Consider the following 23,017-nt stretch of genomic DNA (forward strand, 5'->3'; position numbering starts at 1 on the left):
GTGATCCAGGAGCTCTCTTCTGCCTTGGCCCCTTGCTGGCTCCCTCCTGAATCCGTAGGAGCACTTTCAGGTTGAGAGCTTAGGTCTTGGGTATTTTACATTTTGTTCTTTGCTGCAATGCCTCATTTGACATCCCAACCACTCTTTCCCTTGTATTTCTGTAGTATATAGTACCCGTATCATTACTTTCCACACACGTTTGTTTTATAACTGAAATGTTTGTGTCTGCACTTCCTTTCTTGAGCCAGACTCCTTTAGTGCAGATTCACCGTGTTGTATTGCTTGGTTGCTTCCACAGTGCCTGGCTCAGTGCTGCACACGCAGACTCTTAGCCTCAATTTTTTGAATGAGGGAAAAGAACATATATTTTATGATACATTTCAGAAAATCTTGTATTATAGGTAGCAACAATTGCAGAGACAGATGAATCTGCAGAATCAGAAGGTGTAATTGATTCTCATAAACGTAGAGAAATCCTTTCACGAAGACCCTCTTATAGGTAAGTTAACCAAGTTTCCTACTGTAAAGATACTTTTTCCAAAATGGTAGAATAATTATTCATCAAATCAATTCTTCCTTTATAGCTTTTCTGTTTTAAGAGTCAATTCATGTATCTTAGTGACTTACATTGTTAAATTATATTTTAGGAAAATACTGAATGAACTGTCCTCTGATGTGCCTGGTGTTCCCAAGATTGAAGAAGAAAAATCAGAGGAAGAAGGAACACCGCCTAACATTGCTACCATGGCAGTACCAACTAGCATATATCAGACTAGCACGGGGCAATACAGTATGTATGCTGCAATTCGATATGATACAGTGCTAGCTTTAAGTCTTCTCTAGTTATATTGAAGCAACTCAGGTTTTGGCATTAAATTGTTCCATTTTTAAGTGCATCAATACCTAAACTGTATCATTGAATGAAAGTATATGTTAAAAAGTGAGATATTTGTATTGACAACTATCATATAATTTTGAAAAGTAAAAATTTTAACTGCTGAATATAGAAGAAAAATTTGGAGTAAAAATAAAGGGAGGATTTTTTCCTACTTACATGTTTATATTAATCTCTAGTAAAACATTGTTTTTGTTGTCTTTATGATGCATGCAAACATAAATGTCTGTATTTCATTCTTGTTGGCTTCTGTTACCCACAATTACATACTATACTTACTAATCTAAGAGTTTTCTAAAGTATGTTTTCAATGTTTCACTACTCTCTGTTAATTGGTGCTACAGTTTTTCCTAAAAGAGAATGGAAAAATGATTTAAGTTTTTAAACTGTAGCAATTGGATAGATAATTTTATTTGAAATTTTACACACCAAAAGTTCTAAATAAACAGATACATTCACATTCAGTCTTGTGCATTTTAATGGACTGTTAATTCTGTGCTTTTAGCTCTGATTAAAGCACTAGTTTTTTCCCAAATGAAAAATGTTTGATACATAAAAATAGTAAAAACCAAGAGCTAGAAAGAAAGGAAAAAGGAAGAGAAAGGATAGGGATATCACATATCCTAAGCTAGCCACTTAGGTACTGGAATAATGTGATATTCCTGTCCTTTCTGAAGTATAAATTGTCCATGGAAATTGTCCAAATCAGTTTCCCATGTAATTATAATATGAAGTAAAGTGAGTTTTGTAAACTCTGCTACCTTAGGCCTTCAAAGTAATTCACTGAATATATTGACAGCAGTCATATTGTTGAAGAGATTCATGATTTTAGTTTTCTGACTTTAAAAAGAGCTACTTAGGTACTGGAATATATGTGATATTAAATAATGTGTTTATCCAATTAAGGTATGGAGATTTTAGATATATTCTTTGTTTTTCCTTTAAAAAGTAGCAATACCAAGGAAAAAAAATCTCAAGTCTTAATTTAAGTCCTGGCTACTAAAACAAGCTATAATTTTTAATATATGAGAAGACTTTATGTAGTCATTTTTTTTTTTTGGAGCTTTTTAGAGTTTTTCTTATAGCATTGGTAGATTTGCAGTTGTAAACTATTAAATACATTCTCTGTTGGTAATTGAGGGGAACTCCTACCATGATACCTAGTAGATCCGGGGTGTAGTATATTCACACCTTCTACAGGGCACCCAGTAGACTTGTCCAAAGTCAGTGTTAGGAAAAGAAAACTCCCCATCATCTGTAAGAAATAGACCTTGAGGTTTACATTGTCACTTTTTTATTACTTCTTTCGTTTACATGCTCTTTTGTCTGGCACACTGGGAATCTCTGGTGGGTTTTAGAACTGTAAAACTGAGTATGCTAATGTGCAAGGCCTGCTGGTGAGCCTCTGCAGCACAGCATGCAGGTTATGAGAGTGCTGAGTGCCTCGTCCTTCCGTCCCCAGAGGGGCTGGGCAGAAGCTGCTGGCACCTCCTGGCTGGTCAGTCCTGGCCTTGAGCAGCTCCATCTGCTCACCCCAGTGGGCTGTACACATATCATCATGTTCTGTTTGTGTCATGACAGGGAAAAGGTTGGAAGTGACTGCTGAAATGACACTAAGACTTCTCAAAGTGTTGGGGACCACTAAGATGCTGTCATCGTAACATTTCTCTGGCATGTCCTAATGCTGCTTAGGACTTCTGATAGAAACAGTGATTCCTTTACAAGTTGATAGGGAAGCAGATGCTATAGGGTTAACTTGTCTAGATTATTAGCTGAAAATTTGAAATTATGAAAACGTTTGGGGTTGAAGCTGGAGAGGATGTGGGGAAGGAACCATGTTTGTGCCATTTGCAAACTCAATGATCAGAGCAAGAAGCTTTATTAAATTCACATCTCAGGTTTTAGTCTTTGAAGTGGGAATAATACTAAATTGCCAAACTCTGGGGTTCCTGTGAAGACAAAGGAGATAACGGGTAAAAGTAGGGGGAAAAAGGCATGCTACTATTGGCATGAAACAGAGAAATTAAGTTAGGTGTACCATTGTCTCATTCATGTTCATTGAACTTTCCCTCCAACCAGCCTCAATGGCTTCATTCCCTGTGTCCTTGGTGCCTGCTCACAGGAGGGGGCTGGCATTAGACCTTACTCTGTGTGTCTGTAGGGGGATGAGAGGAGCGGAGTCAGGAATTCTGGTTGAGAACTAGAAAACTGCATCTTTAGAAATTAGATCTTAGGCCAGGTATGATGGCTCCCACCTGTAATCCCAGCGCTTTGGGAGGTCTAGACATGAGGGTTGCTTGAGGCCAGGACTTTGAGACCAGTCTGGGCAATAGAGTGAGACCCTGTCTCTACAAAAGAATTTTAAAAATTAGCAGGGCGTGGTGGTATGCGCTCATCCCAGCTACTCAGGAGGCTGAGGTGGGAGGATTGCCTGAGACCAGGAGTTTGAGGCTGCAGTGAGTTATGATTGCACCACTGCACTGTCCAGCCTGGGCAGTGGAGTGAGACTCTGTCTCAAAACAACAAACAAACAAAAAAGCACATCTGTGTATTTGCCACATAAGAAGTCATGGACTATTTCTTACTTTGATTTCTTAATTTGAGCCTATACAGTATGATCCTAGAAATTATTTTGATAAGGATTTATAGTTCTGTGTGTATAGTCTGCAGGTAAAAATTGCCATTTATTGGTTCACACAGTGTGAATTTCCTTTGTTAAAAATGCATTTTGGGGACATTTAGTGACATTTATGTAGATAATTCTTTGATAAGTGAATACTAACAACATTCAAACTTTTTAGAAGACGTTTAATTGGACGGTAAACATATACTTACATACACAACATCCATTTTTATTGATCTTATTTCTTATAGAACTAACTTAGCAGATATTAGTGCTTTAATGTTGTAGCAGAATGTCTAGAAATGGAAACAATTGCCAGTGTCCTTTGGTTTTTAGAATAGAGGAATTTATTTTACTAGAATTTCTGGAGCTTTTCCTATGTTTTTTCCTTCCCTTTCAGCTGTAAATGTTTTTTCCTTCCCTTTCACCTTCCCTTTTAATGCTGTTTCATAACCTTTTATTATAAAAATTTTTTTTAGGTTTAATTCTTCAGCTTTATCCATGGATGGCTTTCTTCCAAACTTTGCTTTTCTTTTTTTCCAAGATTAGTATTTTATTAGTTATTTTTAATTTGAAATAATGAGTTAGCTGGTGTTTAAAAGAACTAAATGTGTATCAAAGTTGAAGAAAGTATATTCAAGTTTTCCCATATACAAGCAGTTACGTTTTTAATAGTTGAAAGATACTTGGCACAAGTTGGCCTTATTATATTGACTTACTATTATCACAAAAACTAAGAAGTGAAAGTTGGAATAGGCTACTCCCTGGGGAATAGGAAAACTAGCATAAAATAGACAGGGATCCATTATTACAACACCAAGTAAGTGAGCTCTACCTGCAGAATCCTCGCTGGAAGTACAGATCTTCGTGATAGGTGTGTTGCATAACAGTTGAGCGATGCTGGTCAAAGAAAGTCTTTTATCTCAGGAGCATATACCCGAGACATGGCAGGAGAAGAGAGAGCCTTAGAATGAACAAAGAATGTTACTTGCTGCATAAGACAGTTAAGATATGCAGTAAATGAATGAATTTGTAAAAGCAACTGAGGAAATTAAAATGTTTGAAGCTTCCTAATTCATTAAATTTTCTCTTGAAACAAAGGTTACTTAAATCCCCCATCCTACTATACCCAACTTCTTCCTGTACCAATTAAAGACTATCACCCAAGACTTCAATTTTTTTTCCCCGTAAATGACCCTTGTCTCTGTTTGTGCCTACTGTATTTTACTAGGAATCTTATTAGAGTCTCTATTAACTCCTCTTTCTGGAATTCTTATACACGAAAGGTAAGTGGGTCGATCCAAACTGCACCATTATGAAAAGAAAAATGTGAACTTTGTGGATTGCTTATAAGAATTCAGATTTCTCAGGAGGCTCACGAATAAACACTAATTCAACTTCTTCATAAAGGGAATTGGAACATGATAGGCTTACACATTTGAAAGTTAATCCAGTTGCAGTTCTTAATAGTGACGTTTACATTTCTTTAGGGCAACTGTTTCAAAAATTTTTAAGGCACTACTTAATGTAACTCTGGCTTTTAAACTTTGGTGTTGCTATTCTTGTTAAAGCATGATTTAGTCTTTTTTTCTGCTATATGCACCTCTTGGCTTTTAAGGTACAGGTACTCATAGGTACTCTCTTATGGTCACTCTTTGAATTTAAACCTGAGAATTCATTGGAACAAAGGTCTGTTTACTGCTCTTTTTAAAGTTAATGTAGTGAGATTTCATTTATGAATCTTTGCATTGCAATTTGGAACAAGAGTGGTTTTAAATATAAACATTTACATGTTTATGTATTTTAATTAGCTCATGTGTATAAGTTTAAGTTTAGAAGTATATAACATGGGCTGGGCGTGATGGTTCACGCCTGTAATCCCAGCACTTTGGGAGGCCAAGGCGGGCGGATCACCTGAGGTCAGGCGTTGGAGTCCAGCCTGACCAACATGGTGAAACCCTGTCTCTACTAAAAATACAAAATTAGCTGGGTGTGGTGGCGCACACTTGTAATCCCGGCTACTCGGTAGGCTGAGGCAGGAGAATCACTCAAACCCAGCAGGTGGAGGTAGCAGTGAGCTGAGATCACACCATTGTACTTCATCCTGGGTGAGAAGAGTGAAACTCCATCTCAAAATAAATGAATAAAATAAATAAATAAATAAATAAATAAATAAGAAGTATATAACATCACCAGGCTTAGTGGTTTGTGCCTGTAGTCCCAGCTACTCAGAAGGCCGAGGCAGAAGGATTGCTTGAGTCTAGGAGTTTAAGACCAGCCTGGGCAACATAGCAAGACCCCCATCTCTTAAATAAATAAATAAATAGCTAAAATAGAAGATGTGTCTAAATTCATTCAGTTAATTTCATCATTTTTTCTCACTACCTTGATTTATGTTTATTGAAAGCACATGTTATGCTATCCTTGAATATTTTGAAACCTAAACAATTTTCTCCTCAAATCTCTGAATACAGACAGGCCCACATAAAACCTATTTCCAGGATCCTGAGGCATTGGGAAATCTTGTTTCTTGTCAGATGAGAGAGAACATTTTCAATGGGAAGGTCCTCTGTCATTTGATAACAACAAAATCAAGAGCACCTTTGGTATAAAAAAGGAAAATGAGGCTAAACGTGCCTGACTTAATCAGTAGAAATGTTTTCTCACTAGAGCCAGTGTGTGAGGGGGGTGTGTGTGTGTGTTTAGCTTTTGTTTTCCACATCTAATTATATAATGACCTCACCAGAAAATAAAATGAGAAGCAGATTCTTGATGTTCGTATCGTGAAAACAAAGTTTTTTGATCAAACTGTGGGGAAATATTAGTGAAAGAAAAAAGGAAATGAGTAAATCAAAAAGAAAGAAGAGAAAAAGGAAAGTAAAGATCTTTGTTATCTACCTGTTTAGGGGTTCTTACCCCTGAGGGAGCTACTCTCACCTCAGATTGACTTGATCTAAAAGCTTGATAATTACATTGGTGTTGAAAAACTAGGTTCTATGATTAGAATTTGAAACCATACCTCATTTAACTCTCCTAGATTCACAGGTGGCTTAAGTTGTTTATAATACCATCTGTCATGAGGAAATGATAGCCATTCATTCATTCATTCATTCTGTTTATTGAATGGCTGCTCTGTTCTAGGCTTTGTCCTTCTTTTTTTTTTTTTGAGACAGAGTTTCACTCTTGTCCAGGCTGGAGTGCAATGGCGCGATCTTGGCTTACTGCAACCCCTGCCTCCCAGGTTCAAGCGATTCTCCTCCCTCAGACTCTTGAGTAGCTGGGATTACAGGCATGCACCACCATGCCTGGCTAATTTCTTGTATTTTTAGTAGAGACAGGATTTCTCCATGTTGGTCAGGCTGGTCTTGAACTCCTGACCTCAGGTGATCTGCCCACCTCAGCCTCCCAAAGTGCTGGGATTACAGATGTGAGCCACCGTGCCCGGCCTAGGCTTTGTACTTCTAACACACCGTGGTTACCTGACCTTAGGCTGTTCTTTTCTAAAGCACTATTTCTGTGACATCAAATTAATTATCAACTGAAAAATACATATTGAAATATATGACAACATACAAAATTTACTCATGTCTAGCCACAAAGGGCCAAGAAAGCAGTGTCTTTTGACATTTTTATACTTATAAGAAGTTAGATCTCCCTCAAACCCTTTTACTGTGAGGGCTGAATCCTGAAACCCATGAAATCTTTGGAAAGCCATGGTTTAAAAATATCCTGTTTTTAAAGTATGTACAGAAAATACTGCTCTAGATGAGCCAGATAAAGTGCTGTTACATCAGGGTATCTCAGCCTCAGCTCTGTTGACATTCTGTAACTGACTTCAGTTTCTGCCACACTGGCCTGTCAGTGAAATAAAACACAGAGAACACAGCATGTGGAAATCTTTTTAAAAATGTTAATCTGTCTTCCTGTGTAGACACTGGCACCCTAGGTGAAAGAAGTGAAAATTTGTTGTTGTTACTCTTTCCATAATTCTCATAGGTTTGTCCTATGTAAGGTTATTACCTAAGTGCTTTTTTGCCTACATGCTATTAAAAATGTTTGGAAATGACTTGAAAGTATTCAGAGTATATTTTAAACACTACTTTACGCTACTGTAAGGCATTTACTTTGATGTATAGATGTCATGTTATTCTGGTGATGTGTTTTTAAAATCTTTGTTGTAAAGCCTAGTTAGGTAGTTTATATGTGATTTTTTAAAAAGCATAGCCTCTGGTACCATTTAATACCTACTATTTAAAACATGCAGTTGGAATCTTTATGTTAAAATATACAGACCTTCCAGATATTTTAAATAATACTTATCTATTATAGTGAAATTTTTGAAACAAAACATTTGATCAGTTATTCTTTGGAAGCTTCAAGTCCATTAATACGTCAACTTTTAAACATGACTGGCAAATCTCAGTATTTAAAGGGAATCTACCTCATATTTGTTGCCATTAGCTGTAGTTATTTGAGACACTTGGTAGAGATAAATATTGTAGCACAAATCCTTTTAGTAACAGTTACTTTTTAAGGACCTTTCCAACTTGACATTTTATATTTCAGGATTCTCCTGACAGACAAAATGGCAAAGATTACACTTTTCTAGACTTGAGCTTTATAACCAAAATATTTTAATATAAATTTATATATAAATATATGTATATTTATAACATATATGTTATATATGACATATATGACATAATTACATATATAATTATATATTTTTATATAAATATATATAAAAACATGTTGGTTATATATATAATTGTATGTATGTATTTCTTTTTTTTTTTTTTCTTTTGTAACGGAGTTTCTGTTGCCCAGGCTGGAGTGCAGTACCGCGATCTCAGCTCACTGCAACCTCCACCTCCCGGGTTCAAGTGATTCTCCTATCTCAGCCTCCCAAGTAACTGGGACTACAGGCGCCTGCCACCACGCCTGGCTGATTTTTGTATCTTTAGTAGAGATGGGGTTTCACCATATTGATCAGGCTGGTCTCAAACTCCTGACCTCAGGTGATCTGACCACCTTGGCCTCCCAAAGTGCTGAGATTACAGGCGTGAGCCACTGCACCTGACCTATATATTTCTTAAAAACTACTTTCTTTTGATGACAAATTAGAAAAGTAGTTAGCTGAATGAAGGTACAAATTCATTTTAATTGTAATATTAAATGGGAATTTTTCTCTTTTCTTTCCTTTTTTTAGAGACAGGGTCTCCCTATGTTACCCAGCCTGGCCTCGAACTCCTGGGCTCAAGCAGCCCTCCTGCCTTGTCCTCCCAAAGTGCTGGGATCACAGGTGTGAGCCACCACACCTGGCCTTAAATGGGAATTTTAAATGGTAGAAGAATGGTGTTTGTAAGGAAAAACATCTGAGAGAATGGAGAAGACCAGGAAGCTGGACTCTCCCTGTCTGCTTCTCCACTCTTCCTCTTGAGTGATGTAGTTAGCTGGATGCTAAGGAGTAGGAACACTCCATGGGCTCTATGAATCTCAAACAGTTATTTTCAGGTGTTTATAAGCTTTTCCTAGCATATTGTCCCATGACGAATTCAGCATAGAAAATAAGGGTAACCTGAGAAAGAAGCAATGGTAATAAATAGACCCAGAGTATATTCTTCCAGTAGGGGATTATTAAAAATAAATCTTGAAATTCTCTAATATTTCTTTTCTTTTTCTGTTAAGTTGCTATAGCCCAAGGTGGAACAATCCAGATTTCTAACCCAGGATCTGATGGTGTTCAGGGACTGCAGGCATTAACAATGACAAATTCAGGAGCTCCTCCACCAGGTGCTACAATTGTACAGTATGCAGCACAATCAGCTGATGGCACACAGCAGTTCTTTGTCCCAGGCAGCCAGGTTGTTGTTCAAGGTATATTTTATTAATCTAATACATTTAGAATACCTATGGATTACTATATCACACCACTGAGTGGTGATTTTATAGTTTTCTGAAATATATCAAAGGTAGATGGGGGGGGGTTGGGACGCACTTAAAAACGCTTACAAAAGAAATATTTTAATACATTAAATAGCAAATTAAGTTTTATCATTTTTCACCTTTTAGCAGGTTTTACTGGCTCTGGAGAAAGGCCAGATTCAGAGTAGCATGACAGAAAAAGAGAGAGAGAAACATGAATGAATTTTTTGTTTTGTTTTGTTTTGTTTTTGAGATGGACTCTCACTCTGGTGCCCAGGCCGGAGTGCAGTAGTGTGATCTCGGCTCACTGCAACCTCTGCCTCCTGGGTTCAAGTGATTCTTCTGCCTCAGCTTCCCAAGGATCTGGGATTACAGACATGTGCCACCACGCCTGGCTAATTTTTGTATTTTTAGTAGAGACGGGGTTTCACCACGTTGGGCAGGCTGGTCTTGAACTCCTGACCTCAAGTGAAGGCCTCAGCCTCCTAAAGTGCTGGGATTACAGGCATGATCCACCGTGCCCAGCCACATGAATGAATTTTTAAATTAAGTAAATATCCTTCCTTTGGGGATTGCAAATGTTGTACCTAATAGATTTATATTACCTAATCTGTGACAATTTAAGTATTCAGGCTATGATGCCCCAAATTTGAGTTTTTCCCCAGCTGTTACTTTCAAGTCTAATTTCTAGGTAATTCATTTCAAAACAAATGCTGACTTTGGGTTTTTTTGTTTTTTGTTTGTTTTTTTGATGGTTCTTAGTATGTTTGAATTCTGAGGTATCCATTCTAGTTCTTACGGAAGCTGTCAGTAGTGAAATAAAAGTTGAGATGTAGCCCTAAGCTTTTAGGGTTACCTGAGATTTCAACTATTTCAACTGGATTTGCGATATACATTATTTTAATTTAATTCAGTTGTGCTTATGATAACTATAATAGATGTATTTAATATAGCTTTCAAAACTCCTGTGTTTTAATTGAATTCTGTTCCTTTTGGTCCATTTGCTTAGGATTCAGGATTTAGCACTAATTTTTTTTTTTAATTTATTTTATTTATTTATTTATTTATTTTTGAGATGGAGTCTTGCTCTGTCGCCCAGGCTGGAGTGCAGCAGTGCGATCTCGGCTCACTGCAACCTCCGCCTTCTCGGGTTCACACCAATCTCCTGCCTCAGCCTCCCGAGTAGCTGGGACTATAGGTGCCCGCCATCACACCCAGCTAATTTTTTTTGTATTTTTAGTAGAGACAGGGTTTCATTGTGTTAGCCAGGATGGCCTTGATCTCCTGTGCTTGTGATCCTCGTGATACAAAAAATTAGCTGAGCGTGATGGCAGGCGCCTATAGTCCCAGCTACTTGGGAGGCTGAGGCAGGAGAATGGCGTGAACCCAGCAGGCGGAGCTTGCAGTGAGCAGAGATGGTGCCACTGCACTCCAGCCTGGGTGAGAGTGCGAGACTCCGTCTAAAAAAAAAATTACTTTTCTTCACAAGTCACAAAGATATTTTTCCACATTTTTTTCTATTTGCTTTATGGTTTTACCTTTCACATTTATGTCTTTAATGTATCTGGGCTTCACTTCTGTGTATAGTATTTGGTGGGAATTCATTTTTAACTTATATGGAGCCATTCCCAAGGGTTTGTTGTTTCCTCATTGGTGAATGGGGAAGCCTTAATTAGACAGTAGGTTTGCTTGTGCACATGGATCTGGCCCGTCTTCTGTCTGATTCATCTTTTTCTGAATGCCAGTGCCATATGTGTTTGTTATCTCATAGAACAAGTTCCCCTTGTCTTTTTTCTCAGTTTGATGGAGGGTTAGCTTTTTGTGCAATATTATTCTTTCATATGCATTTGGAATAAGTTTGAGTTTGTAAGTAGTAGTAGTAATAATAATAAAACCAATGATGAGACTGCATTAATTTTGTTTTGTTTTGTTTTTTGAGACAGAGTCTCGCTCTGTTGCTCAGGCTGGAGTGCAGTGGTGCAATCTCCGCTCACTGCAAGCTCTGCCTCCTGGGTTCACGCCATTCTCCTGCCTCAGCCTCCTGAGTAGCTGGGACTCCAGGCACCTGCCACCACGCCCAACTAATTTTTTTGTATTTTTAGTAGAGAGGGATTTCACCGTGTTAGCCAGGATGGTCTGGATCTCCTGACCTCATGATCCGCCCGCCTCGGCCTCCCATAGTGCTGCGATTACAGGCGTGAGCCACTGTGCCTGGCTGAGACTACATATAGTTTAGGGACAGCTGCATAATGTTAAATTGACCTATCCCAAACCATAGAATGTCTTGTTTATTCAGATCTCATTTTACTTCTTTTAACAGTTGAACATTTTTCTTCATGGGGGTCTTGCATATTCTTTCTTCAGTTGGTTCCTAAATACTTTATGGGTTTTGTTGCCGTTACAATGGTACCTTATTTTTTGTTATATTTTCTCATTGTTGCTGGTGTAGAGAAATACAGATTATTTTAAGTCGATCTTTTATCTATTAACTTTGCTAAACTCTAATTACTTCTAATAATTTACTGATTCTTTGTGAATCGGTCTGTGATCCTATGTGAATGTTTATACAAATAGTGATGTTTTATTTCCTTCCTTCCAATCTTTATTCCTCTTTTCTTTTTTTCTTTTCCTTAAATAATCATGGCCAGGAGCTCCAGTTTAAACGCAGCAAGGCCAGTGGGCATTCTTGTCTTCCTGAACTTAGTGGCAGTGTTGCCTGCCCGCCTTCTGCCTTCATCTCACTGAAGGGCTGTGTCAGCTTCTTTGTGGATTCTCAGTGCCTGTCTTGGCTGATGCCTCAGCAGTATTTAACACTGTCAACTTCTGCTTCCTCTGCTTCCTGAGACTATGTCCTCCTTGCTCTTCTCTCTCTGCTGCTTCTCTGTCAGTCTCGTTGCTGGGCGAAGCTTCCCCTGCCCCTGTCCTGAGTGTTTCAGTGATCTTCACGCTCGCTCCCCCACCCTCTTCCTGCTGAGCTCCCTCCCTGAAGGACTCCCTCCCACCCTGGCTTCAGTTCACTGTGACTATGTCCTGACTCCAGCTGGTTCCTTAGATGGCCCACACATACCTCTGATACAAATCCCTGAAACCCGTTGTTCCTATCTTCAGTGACCAACCACTACTATCCCACCTGGTGCTTGATGCCAGAAACCTGGATGTTGTCCCATATTCTCCCCAGTCTCCACTCAAAGTCACTGTGTAGATTCTTCTCCCTGGCTGAACCATACATGCTTCTGCCACTCCACGCCCCTCTGTCCTGGCCCTGGCCCTGGCCCTGGCCTGGGTGCTGTCCCTCTGACCCAGGCTACCCCTGTGGGCTGCAGTCTCCAGCAGCCACCAGAAGCTGGCTATTGTGGAATAGCTTTCTGATCCTCCTAATCATGCCAGAGGCATCAGCTCCTTTCTTGGCTCAGTTTTTTGGGAATTGTTCCTGAAAATTCAGCTAGACTCTTCATTCCTCACAGTGATTCTGGGAGCCACTGATACTTCTTAAAAACCGCAGCTTCTTGCCCCTAACATCTCCATTACTGCATTGCACTGTTCTTCTTTTCTTCTTCTTCTTCTTCTTCTTCTTCTTTTTTTTTTTTTTTGAGACAGAGTCTCACTCTGTTGGCCAAGCTGGAGTGCATTGGTTGGAATGCAGTGGTGTGATCTTGGCTCACTGCAACCTCTGTCTCCTGGGCTCAAGCATTTCTCCTGCCTCGGCTTCCCAAGTAGCTGGGATTACAGGCATGTACCACCACGCCCAACTAATTTTTGTATTTTTAATAGAGATGGGGTTACACCATGTTGGCCAGGCTGGGTCTCGAACTCCTGACTTTAGGTAATCCCCCCATCTCGGCCTCCCAAAGTGCTACAATCACAGGCGTAAACCACCGGCACCTGGCATCTGGGGTCTTTTTTATAAGGGCATTAATCCTGTTCACAAGGGTGCCACCCTTATGACCTTATCACCTCTCAGAGGTCCCACCTCCAAATACTATTGCATTGGAAGTTAGGATTTCAACAGAGGAAATTGGGCAGGGATACAAACATTCAGTCTATAGCATCCTCTCGAAAGCATCCATAAATGTCTGTGACCTGTTTAGACAAAGCCCCAAATCTTTCATGTGGCCCAAATCTTTGCTTAATCAAAGCCTTGCTTTCTTTAATAGCTGCCTACCTCTCCATTTCTCCCTCTTTTGTAATACAGCTCTTCATTTCCTGGAATAGGCTCTCTCCCTCCAGGGCCGCCTGCACACATACTGATTGCCTGATAAGAATACTTTCCCTGATTGTATGCCCTACTCCTGTTTCACCTTAAATGATTCTTCCTCCAGGAAGCCTTGCCTATCCTCCACATCTGGCTTAGGCAACCCCCTGTGAGTTCCTGCTGTACTTCCTTGGGCACACATCATGTTATATTGTGGCTCTGCGTGTCTTGGTAGATGGTAAGTTCTATTTGGACAAATACCTAGCACAGACCTTGGCATGTGATAAGTGTTCAGTAAGCATTTACCAAATGAAAGTGAAATATTCTTCCTCTGAAAATGTGATTTGTTCCATGTGTGATTTGTTCCATGTGAGATTAACTGGTCCAGGGAATATATTAAAACTTTACTAAGAGCAGTAATCAACTAAGCAACCCATTTCCCTTCTTTCTTTCCTTCCTTGACTTTTTTTTTCACACCAGTATTTATTGAGCATCTATGTGCCAATTTAAAGGAATGCTGACGTAAAAATCAATTTCTTACTGATTTTCTGAAATTTGAAATAAAATTTCCTAAGCATTCTTGGGCCCAAACCCTCAGGTGTGGCTGGGACAGCAAAGAGTCCCTGCTGGAGCCCCAGATTGGGGTTGATGCCTAGGTCTAGGTGACCATCCAGGCTTTCTTACTCAGCCAATGTATCTTCAGCTGAATTGAAACCCTAGCCCCCTTGTCAGGTATCCTGGAGAATTACTAGAAACGTGGACACCCCCTGAAACTTTACCTCCTGAGCATCTGAGGTGTACAGTCCTTACCTTTACTGGAAGATGATTAAATTAAATACAGCTAAAATGTGGTGGGATGTCCTTTCATTGACATAAGGTTGGGTTGAATTCTAATCATACAAGGGGAAAGGGCTTTGTACAACTCACTGATAAAAACAAAAGGTCGGCCAGGCGCTGTGTCTCACGCCTATAATCCCAGCACTTTGGGAGGCTGAGGTGGGCGGATCACCTGAAGTAAGGAGTTCGAGACCAGCCTGGCTAACGTGGTGAAACCCCGTCTCTACTAAAAATACAAAAATTAGCCAGCTGTGGTGGGCACCTGTAATCCCAGCTACTCGGGAGGCTGAGGCAGGAGAATCATTTGAACCCGGGAGGCGGAGGTTGCAGTGAGCCAAGACCGCACCTTTGCACTCCAGCCTGGGGGAGAATAGCGAGACTTTGTCTCAAAAAAAAAAAAAAAAAAAAAAAAAGACAAAAGGTCTCAGTGGCATGTCACTTATTTTTTTGCAGTGGAAATGCCAATAATTTTTTTCCAGGCTATGGTCTGTTCTACGGTTGAACATTTGCCCATTTTTGTGTCTAACCTTATAGTCACTGAATTTTCTATAATGATCCAGCTTACTATGTGCTGAGCCTTCATTAAGTGATCCAAATAAAATTTGACATTTTAAAAAAAATGTATAAATAGTAATTTTGATTTATTTATGAATTTTAAAAAATCACAAAAGTCTTTTCAGGTTGGTTTAATCTGGTAAAACAATGTATTAGGTTGAATCAACATGAAACTGCTATTTTTGTGGGCCAAAAGGTCAAATATCAGCAAGTTCATGTGATTCAGTCTAGTAGTTATGGGGGAATACTACATAATACTTGCTCCATTGGCACAGTGAATTTTAAAAATTTCATTATCTACTCCCTTCAAGTGAAAGTAGCATATTCTGTATCACCTTAGGAAGAGTTGGATTTTTTGATGGTGTAGCAAATAGCTCAGCAAATAAAAATGTGTTAAGTAAACACAGGTGGCTGGATATTTCTTGGTGAATTTAGAAGTGACTATGGAATACGGTATTTCTTTCCTGATAATCAATGTGTTTTTTTTTTTTTTTTTTTTTTTTTGTATCCCCAAAGTTTAAATCTCCAAGTGTTTTTTTCCTCCTGTAAGTTAGGAAAATGTATAGCGTTTATTCTCACTATGTTTACCTAGAAACCTTGGACACAACAATAATAAAGAAGTAGCCCTGTAAGATACAATCGTGTAACTTTTAGTGCTAAAAGAAACATTATTATTATTATTATTATTATTATTATTATTATGCCAGAGCCCACCTCAAACAGATTTCTATGTAAAAATGAGAAACAAGAGCATTAAGATGGTTTATTACAGGAAGAGTTTTTATAGGGCTGGGGTTTCAGTGAGCTCGCCTGTGACAAAGCAAATTGATGGCAGTGATAGGCTAGTGATGTCATTGTGATGTCAGTCCTCCTGCTTATCCTGCACATGCTTGCTAATTTGGAACACTTTATGTTGAACTGTGGTAGAGGAAACAAGACAGTTCTGTCTGCAGAAGCCCATTATGGCTGTAACTGGAGATGACACAGGTAAGAATGTTAAAGAGGGGTTTCAGTTAATTCTGCAGATTGTTTTGAAGTTTAGGAAGTATTCAGGAACATCTGAGTGTTTCAGAAAGTGTTACTCTCCTAGTCACTTAGGTTTAAGACTTTTTTGAAATACACATCTATATATATTCAGCTCACTTTGTTAAGGCATCTTAGTGTGATTGTTTCTTTGCTCAATATTCTATTGCTTGCTTGACTGAGGCACTAATCCTCTCTTCCTCCCTCTGTCCTCCCTCCCCTCCTCCCCCTTCCCCCCTTCCCCTCCTCCCTTCCTCCCCTCTTCTCTTCCCTTCTCTTCCTCCCCTGCATCTCTGTGTCTCTCTTTCATGTGCATACCATTCTGCCCTACTAAAATAAGCTGTTACTTCATCTGCAACCTGTTGCAAATTCAATCTAGCCTCAGGTTAAACATACAGTATATACTGTTCACGTTCTGATTTCGTTACTGTGGGCAAATGCAGCTCCAAACAGAATAGGAAAAACCCGCGTGTTATGGATGTTTGTGTGCCTACTTGTTTCTTTCCTCCTGTATTTAAAATGGTCTGTTCAGCTAATTGAGTTCAAAGGGCTGATGTCATTACATTTCCTGGAATCGTGTTTCAGCAGGGGAAGTGGAAAAGTTAAACTCCAAGCGAGCTGCACATTGACGTCAGTTCCGAGTCATGTTGTGATTTAGTCAGTTCCTTTCTGTTTTGTAAAATGCTGCTGACAGATTTAGAGTTAACTGGCTCACCACTGCCTCTGCCTCCAAGCTCCCTTTTAGACTGAATAGCTTTTCTTGTTAGCCCTACTTTAACATTTCTTTTGAAGTGGGTATCTGCTTGAAGAGGGAGACACGTCATGAAACTGTAATGCATGAACAGAACTCGGGAGTTGTCTGGCCAGCTTAGTGGTAAGATCGAGCCTCCTACTGAGGCCGTCCCTGCACGCGCCTGGTGAGAAATGGACGATGTATGTATAAGCTGGCGGATTCTTTACTCTTAGTCCATCTATAGGAACTTGCGATTCAGAGCGCTCTCTAGTGTTCAGTCAGGGAAGTGCTTGTCTTTTACTTACTCTCCCAGCCTCTGGTATTTAAATTTGTAATGGGTTATTTTTCACTAGGTTTGCTTTTCTCAGTAACAGGTAGTGATTTCGAAAGACTTAGTTACTAATAACCTTTGTGTGCTTGCAGCGTTGTTTATTCAGTGGTCTTGTTTGTAATACAATACTGAATTTGCAGTTGAATTAAGAAAGAGTGGATGGTTTTAAACAACTTCACTACAATTTAGCTCTTCGAAGTTAATGGGTCTCAGCCCTCTTTCTGGATAGGAACACTGGATTGTCTTGAGTAAGTAAAACGTGTATTACATTGTTTTTAAAACTGTCTTGAGGAGCTATTTTTTTTTTCTCAAAGAAGGTTTGTGAAGTTCTAGAGATGCTATAGACTGCAGAACTCAAATGATGAATTTATTTTAAGATATAGATGAACATCTCAAACACTGCATGTCATATGATTCTTAGAACCAGAAGGCACTTTTGTACATATATTTATTTTCTAAAAATTACTGGTTTATATCTTTCTTTACCAGGCCTTTCATTCCTATTCCCCTTTTGACTTGTCTAAGCATAAGACTCATAACAAAAAAAAAAAAATAAAATGATGTGAAAACGCTGTGTACTTTTTTTTTTTTTTTTTTTTTTTTTTTTTTTTTTTTTTTTTGAGCCGGAGTCTCGCTCTGTCGTCCAGCCTGGAGTGCAGTGCTGCCATCTCGGCTCACTACAAGCTCCGCCTCCCGGGTTCACGCCATTCTCCAGCCTCAACCTCGTGAGTAGCTGGGTCTACAGGCGCCTGCCACCGCGCCCGGCTGATTTTTTGTATTTTTAGTAGAGACAGAGTTTCACCGTGTTAGCCAGGATGGTCTCGATTTCCTGATCTCGTGATCCACCCGCCCGCCTCGGCAACGCTGTGTACTTCTAACCACTATTTATAAATAGATAAACATTTTTGACATTTGTTTTTACAGAATGAACATAACATCCTTGAAAGTTTTTTTCACAGTTTTACCAATAATGCTACACATGATTGAATTTCCCTTTCGAATTTAAACTTATCAAAATGCTGAAACTTTAACATGTCAAACAACAGAACACTTTTTCAAAAGACCTGATTTTGCCTTTGGAAATCATATTTTTTAAATCTGGTCAATTCTTACAGAATCAGTGCTACTTGAAAAATGAGTAATACGTTTTATTTCATTTTTATTTATTTATTTATGAGACAGAGTCTCGCTCTATTGCCCAGGCTGGAGTGCAGTGGCACGATGTCAGCTCACTGCAAGCTCGGCATCCTGGGTTCACGCCATTCTCCTGCCTCAGCCTCCCAAGTAGCTGGGACTACAGGTGCCCGCCACAATGCCTGGCTAATTTTTTTTTTTTTTTTTTTTTTGTATTTTAGTAGAGACGGAGTTTCACCGTGTTGGCCAGGATGGTCTCGATCTCCTGACCTCGTGATCTGCCCGCCTCGGCCTCCCAAAGTGCTGGGATTACAGGCATGAGCCACCGCGCCTGGCCTCATTTTACTTTATTTTTTAAAGCCAAAAGAGCACAGGATTAAGGGACTTTTTTGAAGGTGTAGTAGAGTAGCTTTAGGAACCAGACCTCTGGGCTCTCAGTTCTGGGGTAACCCTGTGGATCGGCAGACCAAGTAGATTGAGCTAGATTAGTGGCTTGCAAACTTTTCAACCATGACCCACATTATATCACGACAAAGTGGACCTATGTGTGTGTGTGTACCCTACATTTATATAAAACATGTTTCAGACATAATTCTTATCCTTAACAAAATGTGATGTACCCATAATTCCTTTTCTGTCCTTTTTTAAAAATGCTTTTCTTGACCCATGACATTTACTTTATGACCCGTTAATGGTCTACAGCTTACAGTTTGAAAAACTCTAATCTAGACCGAAATCAGGCTCCTAGCACTAATGGCTGGCCTAGAAAAGATATTAGCATTTACTTACAGGATCATGAAATGAAATATAAAAAGTAAATGACTGGGCGCGGTGGCTCACGCCTGTAAACCCAACACTTTGGGAGGCTGAGGCGGGCGGATCACAAGCTCAGGAGTTCAAGACCAGGCTGACCAACATGGTGAAACCCCGTCTCTACTAAAAATACAAAAATTAGCCAGGTGTGGCACGCATCTGTAATCCCAGCTACTCAGGAAGCTGAGGCAAGAGAATGGCTTGAACCGGGGAGGCAGAGATTGCAATGAGCCGAGATTGTGCCACTACACTCCAGCCTGGGCAACAGAGCAAGACTCTATCTCAAAATAAATAAATAACTGACTGTAGTTTATGGGATTATGTTACTGACTTTGTGGGGCATAAGTTACATTTTTATTAGAAATTGCCTTTTGTTTTATTCATAAACTGATTCTGTTAGCATAATTTCCTATCTTTTAGACTCTGAGTCTCACGTTGCATTCTGGCTGGATTTCTGAATTGTTGAAAACAAACTTTCCAACAAATTTGGAAAATGAGTGTCTTAGTTAATATTTGATGCATGAGAATAAGGATATATATCATCTTTGTGAAAGGAGGCTATTAGCAATTATTTTTGCTTAGAAATATTTACATAAAATAATAATTTGGAGGCCCGACGTGGTGGCTCACACCTGTAATCCCAGCACTTTGGGAGGCCGAGGCGGGCAGATCACCTGAAGTCAGGAGTTCAAGACCAGCCTGGCCAACATGATGAAACCCCATCTCCATAAAAATACAAAAATTAGCCAGGCGTGGTGGCACATGCCTGTAATCCCAGCTACTCGGGAGGCTGAGGTGGAAGAACCGCTTGAACCCGGAAGATGGAGGTTGTAGTGAGCTGAGATCGTGCCATTGCACTCCAGCCTGGGTGACAGAGCGAGACTCCATCGCAACAACAACAAAAAAGAATAATTTCATTTAGATTGTGACAGCTTCTTGAAGTTGGTAGCTGAGCAAGTTATAATCACTTTGGAAGTGGAAATAACAAGGCATTTATCTACCTTAAGATTCAGTAAACCAAATCTGCAGGGTGAAATTGGAAATTACTCATGTTATTTTCCTACTACTTTTGAAAAATGTATAATGAAATGTAATTTGGAATATTTATTTCACTTTGCTCTGTTTTATTTGCCTGTATGAATATATTAGGAAAATATATTTATTCATTTATATTCTAATAAAATAATTATACTTTGCATTTATGTAAACTTTAAAAAAATCACTTAATGTTACAAATAAACATGAATACAAACTGTAGCAAGTGCTGTCAAAGAAACTATCAGATTGTGAGTGACACAGAAACATCTGGACATACAGGTTAAGGGATCAAGTAGGCCTCACTAGGAAACCATGTTCAAATGCTAAAAAAGGCAGTTTACAGGCATTCTCACTGATACATGCCCAGCTACACCCGGGTCAGACTGGGTAAATGACTTCCAATTTCACAAAGCTAGCAAGTAGTGAACCTGTTCGAGTCTTCAGAATCCTCGGGTTCTGTTCATAGCATATTAATGTGACTCCTCAAAACTCACCTGACATTGACACACGAATGCAGTGTCATGTGAGTACATGCTGCTACACACTGCTTATAAAACATATAAAATGAGGTTAGGTTAGCATCATTTTAAGTCATTAAAATGGCTTTTTTTTTTTTTTAAAGACAGAGTTTCACTCTTGTTGCCCAGGCTGGAGTACAGTGGCGTGATCTTGGCTCACTGCAACCTCTGCCTTCCAGGTTCAAGTGATTCTTCTGCCTCAGCCTCCCAAGTAGCTGAGATTACAAGCGCCCACCACCACACCTGGCTAATTTTGCATTTTTAGTAGAGACAGGGTTTCACCATTTGGTCAGGCTGGTCTTGAACTCCTGACCTCAAGGGATCCACCTGCCTCAGCCTCCCAAAGTGCTGGGATTAAAGGCATGAGCCACCACAGCCAGCCTAAAATTGAATTTTTTATAGATTATTATTACTCTCAGAGAACAATAGAGCATATATTTGCTATTATATGGAACATTAAATTTCAGTGTTCATAATTTCCCATCTTTTTTATAGACTGACTCATAGATTTTCACATACTAAACAACTTTAAAAGGTCCTTTATGTATAACTTAGCTGGGCTGTGATAATAATTTCATAATGTGTGCATATGTGAAAGCATCACATTGTACACTTGGAGTATATACAATTTTTGTCAATTACACCTCAAAGCTGAAAAGATTTTGGTGAGTTATCTATGCGGTCTATGTGTTACAGTGATTGTAGCAAATTTGAAAATGATCAGTGCTTAAATAGCTATTTTTATGTAGGATTTAATTTTCACGGAGAAGGGAACGTTTTTGGCAGTGTGGGACACCAGGCACGGAAATGTAGGATCTGGGTATTAGGAGCAGGTGGTGGTAGGGAGGAAGAGAACCACAGCAGTGGTGGTGATGTCAGCAGCTTACCAGAGCTAGGGATAGAAGCCCCCGACTTAGAAGTGTGACATCTAAGTTAACCTCTGCTGCTTACTTAAAGGTGTATTTAGGATTAGTGCCATGCTGTGAAATGGCGTATGAAAGCAGGAACTCTCTATACGAAAATGTTTTTTATTCAGTCTTTGTGCTCAGTACTACAGATATCTTAATAAATAAGCAATTGAATAAAATCACCATCATTTGGAGTGCTGAGAAATGATTTCACTTTGGAATTTACCAACATAGGTACTTGGCTGGGTTTCTTATTTATTTCTTTGTTTCCTATTCTCACTTGAGGTTTTTTTTCAGTTTTCTTCTTTCCAGTCTGATGAGAGTATATCTTTGGCCATTCAAGGTTCTATTATAAATGATTGCATACATTGAAAAGGACATCTTACATTATCTTTAATAATATGTTCTCTAAAGGAATATAATGATATATAATTTTATAAGTTTTTAATAGGCATATTCTTTAACAAAATAAGGAATAAGAGCCATAAATTTTGATTCCTTGGGTTTGTTAGAAGGGAAATTCCAGGGGGAAATGGGTTTATGGATGTGTTTTAACTAATATACATTGTAAGCATAATTTGGAACATTGTCTTTCAGAACTTAAGGAGGGGAAGAGGAAGGGAACTAACATTTGTGGAGTGCCTGCCATGTGCCAGGCACTGTGCTAGACACTTTGACATACATTATAGGGTTTATTGTGAGTACTAAATGAGATACTGTATCCCCATTTTACAGATGAGGAAACTGAACTTGCCCCAAGTCACATGGCTGGTAAGTGGCAGAGCTGGACTAGAACCCAGACTCCAAACCCCATGCTTTTTCTGCTGTACCGTGTTTAAAGCTTGCAAAGAGAGGTATGAAGTTAATGACCAAAACTGAGAGTTCTAGGAATTTTCTTTTCCCATGAAATATTTGATACTGAACCTAAAAAAAAATTTTAAAAATGCTTTCATGTCAGGAGCTAGATGGAAACACGTCATAATGAGAACGCCTTTGTTTTTAAAATGCTATGTTAGACTTATCTAAAGTGCATCTAAGTAAGATTTAAGAAATAATGCCTTTTATCAAGAAAGGCCACTTTGAAGAGACACATCGCATCTTGTAGGACTTTCCATGTCTTAGAGGTAAAGGTTTAGCTATAATAATGTAAGTTTATAAGAAAGACTGCTTATTTTAAGCATTCCAAATGACAGCAGCCTTGTGCAAAACCCCAGGAAGTTCAAATTTTACTTCATATAGCACACATAAACTCATGAAACACCCATTATATGCCAAGTACTGTGCTAGATTCTAGGGGATTCTGGGGTTAAAAAGATACTATCCCTGATTTGTCTTAAAGTTTTTCCTTTCCTGAGAATAAAGTTAGTGTATAAATATCTTACAGTCTTTCTTCAATCATGATTGTTAGTCCCCCACTGATAACCCATATATTTTCAGAATATGAAAATTCTAGAATAAAAATAATTTGGACACTTTCAGTAGTTAAATGGGA

The 23,017-nt window shown here is 39.0% G+C and overlaps 1 protein-coding gene across 50 annotated transcripts in view; it reads left to right on the forward strand.

Annotated features, from left to right (window-relative positions):
• The window catches only part of CREM (cAMP responsive element modulator), an 86,863-nt gene that overhangs the window by 53,627 nt on the left and 10,219 nt on the right, over positions 1-23,017 (forward strand). For 6 of the 50 annotated variants that reach the window (XM_015146811.2, XM_015146825.2, XM_077946219.1 and 3 more), the window contains 4 exons: positions 402-499; positions 648-790; positions 9,207-9,395; positions 22,261-22,296. The exons of 7 other annotated variants lie outside the window; for them this stretch is intronic. In XM_015146811.2, the coding sequence (XP_015002297.1) occupies positions 402-499; positions 648-790; positions 9,207-9,395; positions 22,261-22,296 (466 nt within the window). Of the gene's footprint in view, positions 1-401; positions 500-647; positions 791-9,206; positions 9,396-15,932; positions 16,015-16,726; positions 16,984-17,254; positions 17,363-22,260; positions 22,297-23,017 lie in introns of those variants that run through there. 37 more of the 50 variants (XM_028826192.2, XM_015146833.2, XM_077946224.1 and 34 more) reach the window with 14 other exon arrangements.

This window comes from Macaca mulatta, chromosome 9, assembly GCF_049350105.2.
Source record: "Macaca mulatta isolate MMU2019108-1 chromosome 9, T2T-MMU8v2.0, whole genome shotgun sequence".
Taxonomy (NCBI): domain Eukaryota; kingdom Metazoa; phylum Chordata; class Mammalia; order Primates; family Cercopithecidae; genus Macaca; species Macaca mulatta.